The following is a 10,362-nucleotide window of genomic DNA, read 5'->3' on the forward strand; positions in this document are numbered from 1 at the left end:
TGTTTTATATTTAGTTGAAAATAGAAGCTGGGTTAGAATGGATTAGGATATATAGTATTTATTTTAACAGTTCTTAAAACTTTTTAAAGAAATAGTTTAAAAATCCTAAAGAAGTTATAATATAAATTTTACAATAATTCCACTGAATTCAGTTTAAAAACAAATTGTTTACAACAAAGTTATAAAACAGAAGAACATATTTAAGTTTAATGCAAAAAAGAACTTTAAAAGATAAAGTAAACTTCTAGAAATAAACCATTAAGAATAAAATAATGAATCTCTAATCAAAATGATGTTCTCTGTCTTAAAAATTTACCTTGCCACAATAATTGCTTGAAATATAAATGTATTTAATAATCATTTACACCAGTGGTTCTCAACTTTTTTGTTGATGTACCCCATTAGCCCATTAGTTGTTTCTCAAGTACCCCTTATATTTCTGTATGTAAATTTTATAATTACTGTGTTAGATGTATACAGCCCTTATAACTGAGCACCATAAAAAAAACTCTAACTAACTATAACTAAAAGTGAATTACTTAGTTTACGTAAATAATAATAAATTTACTCAGGTACATACATTTATTTATTATTATTTGATAAGTATATTATATAAAATCACAGAATACATGCATAAATTACATTTCCTAAAAATGAATAATTATAATTAACGATAAAGAAAATTTAAATTATTCTACAATAATTTCTAACAAAATTTAATGGGATATTTGTTGCGATAAATCTTGCAATTTTTCAAAATTTGGTTCCTACGCTGTAAAATAGAGATTATAATTGTGTACTTACAATGTAATGGCTGCGAATTTATAACGTGCAGAACGATAAATGAATCTTTCAATTTTTGTAACAAACGTAATGTCTAAATTTGCTAAATATCAAGTAATGTGCGCATGCAATGACATGCATTGTATGGTAGAGGTAATGATCCAGGCCTCGTTATTCCTAATACCAGTAGTCCAGTAAAAACACAAAAAGCCCCAATCTCATTGAGCAATAATTATAGAATAGAATAAAAAAATTTTTTCTATTCTAAAATTAATGCTCGGTTAAACCATAATTTTACTAGACTACAGGTTCACTCAGAACTAATGGCACAAATAGACGGGCAAATCAAGAGGATAAACAAATTGTTTGGACTGTAAAAGGGAAGTCAGTGTTCATACTGGGATATTTTAAAGCAAGTTTTTGTCTTTTCTTGTTTCTTGTGTTAATAATTTACAGCAAATTGATTAACATACGTCATTTTGTAATGAAAGTTAGTTACAAGCATAAATCAAAGGTACAAGCATACCCCTTTGATTTATGCTTGTACCACTAGGGGTACATGTATCCCCGGCTGAGAACCACTGATTTACACTGTCTAATTTTCAAATGATCTTTATATTAATTATCTTCACAATTTTCTTTATTAATAATATTAAAAGAGACAAAAATTTAATTTCTGTTATTGAGTTTCTTAAGATAATTTAATTTTTAATATCAAAATTTCTATTTATTCTTGAATATCAGGCATTACTTGTATAAAAATATTTAACCAAAACTAATACATGAATCAATCATTAAAAAAAAAGCATATCCTGCATATTGCAAAAAAAGTAAAATGCGGAAAACCATAAAAGAAACAAATGCATTAAATCTGATTAATTACTAATTACAAATATTTAAAACTACAACTGAAAATAATTTTATTTAGCTATTTTAATTTTAGTTAAAAATATTTTTAACTATTAATTAATCAAATTTCATGTGTATAATGTTGCTTTTGTGATTTGATATATCTTATGTCTTTTAATAAATTCAAACATTGTAATTTTTACAATATTATTTATTATTATAATATCTTTCAATTTTTTAATTTAATATTTTATGATGTTTACAAAAAATACTTTCACATTTAAAAAAATCATATTAATAAATTAAATTGTAAATTCTATTTTATTTGCAAGATTCACTTTACATACATCTAATTTAGAGTAACTTTGTGTCCAAAGAATTATTTCCACAAAACCACATTTATATTTAAGAAATCTATCAAACTTTTACATAAATATTAATTTGTTTGTATAAATTCAATCATACATACATATACTAAATATAATAAAAACTAAGTTGTTGTGTCATGAGTATTGATTTATTTATTAAAATGATAATAAAACTCAAATTGTACTTATTGTAATAATACAGATCTAATAAAAATGTAAAGTACAGGTAGCCCTCGGTTTACGCCGGCTCAATTTATACCAATTCACAATAACGCCACTATGCAATTTGCCGTTTCGCAATGTAATTCCCCGATTTTCCCTATGCCAGACTGATTTTCATTTCATGTTGACATATTTACCAAGCTGCGACATTGTACATTCATTAAAACAAAGATTTTTATTGAATATATTTATTTTTTCTGTTTAATATTATTGGGTATGTATACATTTGCATTAAATTAATATTAATACATTAAATGTTTAGGTACCCACAAGTCAAGTTATCAAATTTAATAGTCCAATAAATGGCGTCCGAATCCATAGCACCAATGAATGTATCCCGTATCAGTTCGTTTAGGAAAACACCTTACAATGCAGTAGCACTTCCGGCAATCACAAACTATCATTAGTAAGACAAATCTACTTCTCGTTGGCCAGACGATACTTTTTTTATTAGCCACCTTGAATATTTCCACTTAAACTGACCTTATATATGTGCTACGGCAACCAGTGGTCAATCAATCAGCGTCTCTGCTCGTCTGTAGCTCTACGTCGGGATAATGTATCCCTTCAACTATGGAAAGTTTGACGGATGAACTTTGTGAGTTAGACAATGATTGGGAGTGAAGTGCAAATGTAAAAGAAGCATCATCGCATCCATTTGACCATATTCCGAAATTCTCGATGAAAGAAAACAAAAATGTAAACAATTAAAGATGGATACTTTTTTCCGAAAAATGTAAGAGATCCAAAACTAAAATTTTTTAATAAAAACATTTCACTTTATTTTATGATAAAATACATTTTAAAAATTAAAAATTTATATGTATTTTGTATTATATTGTATTAATAAACAAAATTATTTGCTTATTTTTCACTTATGTAGAACCTAACCCTATACCTCACTGTAAATATGGGTTTGTTTTATGCTGATTTGATTTGCACCAGCTTTTGTAGGAACAGAATTGTGGCATAAACCGAGGGCTACCTGTATAAAATAATATTGAAATGAAATTATCATATTTTGGATACTATGATAGAGCTACATTTTTAACACAAATTAGAGAAGTTAGGAAAGTGTAAAAAACAAAATACAATTACTACAGAAGAGACCATAAAGAGAGAGAGAAAATTGATTTGCTAGCAAATGTAACAAAAACTATTTAAACAGCATGAATTGTATTAATTCCAGATTTATTTATGTATGTTGCTGTCATAACAATTCAAGCTTTCTGATGTGTACAATGAACAAAAAGCTAATAATACTGTATGTTCTTTATATTTTCAAATTTTGTTTATAATGTTATTCATTGCATGTCACAAAATTATAAATGTTTTCATAAATCAACAAATTAATTTTTTTTAAATAAAGGAGTGACAAATAAGGCATTACAAACTAAATTTCATATTTTCTACACTATTAGTAAATATAGTGATTTATCAGTTTGAAAGTAAGTTTTATTATATTATTATAAAAAATCTATATTTATATAATTTTTTAATAATTTAACACAGTATATTTTCCTATGTGAAATGGAGAAATGACATCATCATAATGTGCTTTTTTCTTTTTTTAGCAATCACTGTGTAATTTTGTTTCAATTTAATTAAGTAAAACATACAGATAGTAAAATTTCTTGGATCTAGTTGATTATTTGAATTTTTGAAACATACATATTTGATTTGAAAACTTTAATTTTACTACAGTTATGACATTCACTGAGTAAAAATAGTGTTAGGAATTCAAAAAATATCAGAAATAAACAGCCATAACTGATAAGTTACAATAATTTTGGTTAAAGAATTCTTTAACTGTATAACAAGTTTGATGTAAATATTTTAAATTTAAATCTAAGTCATTATTTTCAGTGTTAATTTATTAAATAATTCATATACATAAACTAACTGTAATTGTTTAAAAACTTACTCACAATTTCCAAATGGATGAGCGATTCCTCTTCGTTTCCAGAGTAGGATCATTCCTTGAAGCTCTAATCATTTCAGTCCAGCGAACAGCTTCTTGAAGTTCCATTAAACGTTCTTTATATTGATTACGTTCCATTAGTACTCTTGCCATTTCTACTCTAGTAAAACGTTTTCTTTGAGCCATCGGAACATCTTCCTATATTTAATAAAGATAAATATAAAATGAAAATTGTATTTTTAATAAAATTATATTTAATAAGTTATTTAAATATAACAGCATTAGAAATGTTTATTTCAGTACTCTAAAAAAGCATTTTGGTATGAAATAATATTCATAACTTTAAAAATTAAAATCATGTTTGTAACAAAACTCAAACATTTTCAAATACTAATGAAAATAAAACAAAAATATACAAATGCTGAACATGGTTTAAATATGAAAAAATTCTACAATCTCCTACATTGCTGTAATATGCATGAAAACTAAAAGAAAAATACAGTAAAGCTTTGATTATCTGAATCAATTGGGGACTGGGATTTTTTGGAAAATCAATTTTTCGGATAACCGATTATGTACGAAAAAATACATTAATATAGTATATTAGTATATCCCAATAATAGTATATTAATATATCCCATGTTTAAATTTTTCTCTGTTGCGTGTTGCTTCGTGTTGAATTTTCATCAATGTTAAGCCTAATGAAAATTTTTATAATAATAATCATGGCTATTGTATCTTTAAAAACTATTTCTTTATTTTGCAAAAACAAAATAAATATATTGAAAAATATAAAAACAAAAAAAATTATACTTTAGAAGTTAATCTAGTATCAAAAACGTTCAAATCAGCACGACACAGTCCGACTGGAACGCTTTCAGTTAACTGATGTTTCAGTTGATCGGCATTCGAATAATAGATGCTCTACTGTAATAATATAACAAAATACACATAAAATTATGTTGAGTAAACCTCAATCCAGGATTTCTAAGCACTCAATGTTTAGGTCCATATAGTTGACAAAGTTTCCCTTACAAGTTGATTTATATATTTTTGGGGCCTCAACATATCTAAGGTGGTGCTTGTTTCTTATAGACCTTGGCTTCTTCCCAACAAACTTTCTATGAATAATTGCATAAGAAGAACTCTGCAACAACAAAGACCTAAACATGTTATTCAGTGCTTGGAATTTCTGGATTGAGTTCTACACAACATAATTTGACATGCATTTTGTTATATTATTTTTTATCTTTTTGTTTTTGTGCATGTAACAGCAATGTGGCACATTGCAGACATTTTTATATTTAAACCATGTTCAGCATTTGCATATTTTTGTTCTATTTCTACAAATATTTCATTATTTGAGATCTGAGTATTTGAAAATGTTCGATTTTTGGAATAAAGGCCATTAAATATGAACAAAAAATTAGATTTTTTCAGTTTAATAAAGTTTTTTTGCCATTGCACAGACTGTAGATGATTGAATAAAACAAAAATATACAAATGCTGAACATGGTTTAAATATGAAAAAATTCTACAATCTCCTACATTGCTGTAATATGCATGAAAACTAAAAGAAAAATACAGTAAAGCTTTGATTATCTGAATCAATTGGGGACTGGGATTTTTTGGAAAATCAATTTTTCGGATAACCGATTATGTATGAAAAAATACATTAATATAGTATATTAGTATATCCCAATAATAGTATATTAATATATCCCATGTTTAAATTTTTCTCTGTTGCGTGTTGCTTCGTGTTGCTACTGAAGCAGTTACTTTAAGAATTACCTTTAATATCTGAAAATATTCACTTATTAAAGTATTTCATATGAAATTATATTTTTTCTATTACTTTCCATTTCCAATTACAGTAGAGCATCGATTATCCGACCCATTCATTAAAACAAAGATTTTTATTGAATATATTTATTTTTTCTGTTTAATATTATTGGGTATGTATACATTTGCATTAAATTAATATTAATACATTAAATGTTTAGGTACCCACAAGTCAAGTTATCAAATTTAATAGTCCAATAAATGGCGTCCGAATCCATAGCACCAATGAATGTATCCCGTATCAGTTCGTTTAGGAAAACACCTTACAATGCAGTAGCACTTCCGGCAATCACAAACTATCATTAGTAAGACAAATCTACTTCTCGTTGGCCAGACGATACTTTTTTTATTAGCCACCTTGAATATTTCCACTTAAACTGACCTTATATATGTGCTACGGCAACCAGTGGTCAATCAATCAGCGTCTCTGCTCGTCTGTAGCTCTACGTCGGGATAATGTATCCCTTCAACTATGGAAAGTTTGACGGATGAACTTTGTGAGTTAGACAATGATTGGGAGTGAAGTGCAAATGTAAAAGAAGCATCATCGCATCCATTTGACCATATTCCGAAATTCTCGATGAAAGAAAACAAAAATGTAAACAATTAAAGATGGATACTTTTTTCCGAAAAATGTAAGAGATCCAAAACTAAAATTTTTTAATAAAAACATTTCACTTTATTTTATGATAAAATACATTTTAAAAATTAAAAATTTATATGTATTTTATATTATATTGTATTAATAAACAAAATTATTTGCTTATTTTTCACTTATGTAGAACCTAACCCTATACCTCACTGTAAATATGGGTTTGTTTTATGCTGATTTGATTTGCACCAGCTTTTGTAGGAACAGAATTGTGGCATAAACCGAGGGCTACCTGTATAAAATAATATTGAAATGAAATTATCATATTTTGGATACTATGATAGAGCTACATTTTTAACACAAATTAGAGAAGTTAGGAAAGTGTAAAAAACAAAATACAATTACTACAGAAGAGACCATAAAGAGAGAGAGAAAATTGATTTGCTAGCAAATGTAACAAAAACTATTTAAACAGCATGAATTGTATTAATTCCAGATTTATTTATGTATGTTGCTGTCATAACAATTCAAGCTTTCTGATGTGTACAATGAACAAAAAGCTAATAATACTGTATGTTCTTTATATTTTCAAATTTTGTTTATAATGTTATTCATTGCATGTCACAAAATTATAAATGTTTTCATAAATCAACAAATTAATTTTTTTTAAATAAAGGAGTGACAAATAAGGCATTACAAACTAAATTTCATATTTTCTACACTATTAGTAAATATAGTGATTTATCAGTTTGAAAGTAAGTTTTATTATATTATTATAAAAAATCTATATTTATATAATTTTTTAATAATTTAACACAGTATATTTTCCTATGTGAAATGGAGAAATGACATCATCATAATGTGCTTTTTTCTTTTTTTAGCAATCACTGTGTAATTTTGTTTCAATTTAATTAAGTAAAACATACAGATAGTAAAATTTCTTGGATCTAGTTGATTATTTGAATTTTTGAAACATACATATTTGATTTGAAAACTTTAATTTTACTACAGTTATGACATTCACTGAGTAAAAATAGTGTTAGGAATTCAAAAAATATCAGAAATAAACAGCCATAACTGATAAGTTACAATAATTTTGGTTAAAGAATTCTTTAACTGTATAACAAGTTTGATGTAAATATTTTAAATTTAAATCTAAGTCATTATTTTCAGTGTTAATTTATTAAATAATTCATATACATAAACTAACTGTAATTGTTTAAAAACTTACTCACAATTTCCAAATGGATGAGCGATTCCTCTTCGTTTCCAGAGTAGGATCATTCCTTGAAGCTCTAATCATTTCAGTCCAACGAACAGCTTCTTGAAGTTCCATTAAACGTTCTTTATATTGATTACGTTCCATTAGTACTCTTGCCATTTCTACTCTAGTAAAACGTTTTCTTTGAGCCATCGGAACATCTTCCTATATTTAATAAAGATAAATATAAAATGAAAATTGTATTTTTAATAAAATTATATTTAATAAGTTATTTAAATATAACAGCATTAGAAATGTTTATTTCAGTACTCTAAAAAAGCATTTTGGTATGAAATAATATTCATAACTTTAAAAATTAAAATCATGTTTGTAACAAAACTCAAACATTTTCAAATACTAATGAAAATAAAACAAAAATATACAAATGCTGAACATGGTTTAAATATGAAAAAATTCTACAATCTCCTACATTGCTGTAATATGCATGAAAACTAAAAGAAAAATACAGTAAAGCTTTGATTATCTGAATCAATTGGGGACTGGGATTTTTTGGAAAATCAATTTTTCGGATAACCGATTATGTACGAAAAATATATTAACCTATCCCATGTTGAAATTTGTCATGGCAGACTACTCTNATCATATTTGAATGAAATAACTTTTCTTTAGTGACGTTTGAAATAAAAATAACTATAAGGCATGCTGATACATAGAAAGAATAAATTATTATTATTAAAATTCTTCTTTACTGTGAATTGTTTAAATAGTGACATTATGGAAACTCCTGGGAAGATCCTCTTTGATTTCAATTCTTAATCTCTGCATCGTGCTCAATTAATAATATGTTGAGTAAAAAAGATAATATTTTTCTTTAAATCAATGATCGAATGTTTCATTTTAGTAATAATCTCAAATTAACTGTTAATTTAATTTTTATATTAATCGATCACTTAAAATTCATTTTATGTGATTGATTCTAAGCAATTGATTTCATTTGAAGTGATAAAATTAATATTTATTCTTAATTGGCTATAATATTTGAGTTATTTAGATTTATTTAATTTAATTTGTTAAATTTTATACTTGGCAATTAAAATAAATAATTGTTATTTCTAAGATCTTTGTTATAATAAATTTGGAATGTGCTAATATCCCGCTTTTGTATGACAGAATGACAAATATACAGAAAAGGAAATAAATAAATAAATAATTTTTTTTCATTTGACTGTTTTTTTTATAAAGAAAACAGTTTTCTAAAATTGTGAAACTGTTTTTTTTTTCTTTTTCCTACAAATAGCTTCGAACAAAAAAGAAAATTTCTCAGTTTCTGTTCGTTTAAAATGAAATCCAATAAAATTGACTCGAATCATTTATTTGAATTATGACAATTCGAGACAGATTTTTTCCCTTCATTTCATGGAAATCAGATTGAACAATACAATTTTGAAAGAATTTTTCTCGATTCACAAACTTCAAACTGATCTTTCTCTTGATGCAGTTTAATGCATACGTATAAAATCGGATTTGAAAGAATTTTTCTCGATTCACAAACTTCAAACTGATCTTTCTCTTGATGCAGTTTAATGCATACGTATAAAATCGAAATTTAAATATTTAATCATCATCTAAATTTTTAAATATTTCAATTATACTGTACTGTACATCAGACAATAACCAAATACGTTTATCGTTGCCGAGAAAGTTTATTTAAAACAAACGTTTTCGACCTATTCCATAGGCCATTGTCAGGTTGAAAACGGACAATTGGAAGATTTGTTCCATGAGATCGAATACAAATACTTAAATTTCAAAAAAACTGACAACGGATTAAAAAACATAATATATGAGTAATGTATAAAAATATGAGGCGTGTCCGGAAAGTAAGTACCATTTCGTTCTACCGCAATTACAGTGGTAGTATCGCAGTTCAGCATCTGCGCACATGTCTCTCTGGTTGATTGTCAGTCCAATGATGCCATTACAGCCGGATTGTGTTGTTTTTCCACGTGTTAGTGAGCGTTCAAAATGTTTAAGACTATCGCCGATCCCGCCGACTGTGAAGTGCATTCTGTAGTACGGTTTTTGAACGCAAAGAATGTTAAGCCAGTTGAAATTCATCGTCAACTTGTAGAGATTTATGGTGAAAATGTAATGAGTGATGGAATAGTTAGAAAGTGGGTTCGACAATTCAATGCTGAACACACTGATGTTCATGACGAAGCATGGAGTGGCTGGCCTTCTGTTGTCAATGATGGTTTGGTTGCAAAAGTGAATGAAAAAATTCCTGAAAACAAATGGTTCACAATAAGATTGCTTTGTGATGAGTTTCCACAAATTTCAAATACTGTTTTGCATGAGATTGTTGAAACAACCGATGTTCAGCAGTGGCTGTCTTTGCTGGCGGCATCTTTCTTTGAAGAGGGTATAGACAAGTTGGTTTCCCAATATGACAAATGTCTGGACAATGGTGGTAACTATGTAGAAAAATAGTTTCAGACATGCTCTTTCATGTAAAAATAAATTTTGTTTTGAAAAAATATTTTTTATGCGAGTTTTTCCAAAA

At 26.8% G+C, this 10,362-nt stretch overlaps 1 protein-coding gene across 1 annotated transcript in view; it reads right to left on the minus strand.

Moving 5' to 3' along the window:
- Positions 1-10,362, minus strand: part of LOC111617823 (C-Jun-amino-terminal kinase-interacting protein 3-like) — a 211,657-nt gene that overhangs the window by 118,106 nt on the left and 83,189 nt on the right. Inside the window, exons 13-15 of the mRNA XM_023359134.1 lie at positions 7,812-8,003; positions 6,783-6,869; positions 4,153-4,341 (exon numbers count right to left, since the gene is read on the minus strand). Of these exons, the coding sequence (XP_023214902.1) occupies positions 4,153-4,341; positions 6,783-6,869; positions 7,812-8,003 (468 nt within the window). The remainder of the gene's footprint in view (positions 1-4,152; positions 4,342-6,782; positions 6,870-7,811; positions 8,004-10,362) is intronic.

This window comes from Centruroides sculpturatus, unplaced genomic scaffold (assembly GCF_000671375.1).
Source record: "Centruroides sculpturatus isolate CEXI.00-Female unplaced genomic scaffold, Cexi_2.0 scaffold104, whole genome shotgun sequence".
NCBI classification, from domain to species: domain Eukaryota; kingdom Metazoa; phylum Arthropoda; class Arachnida; order Scorpiones; family Buthidae; genus Centruroides; species Centruroides sculpturatus.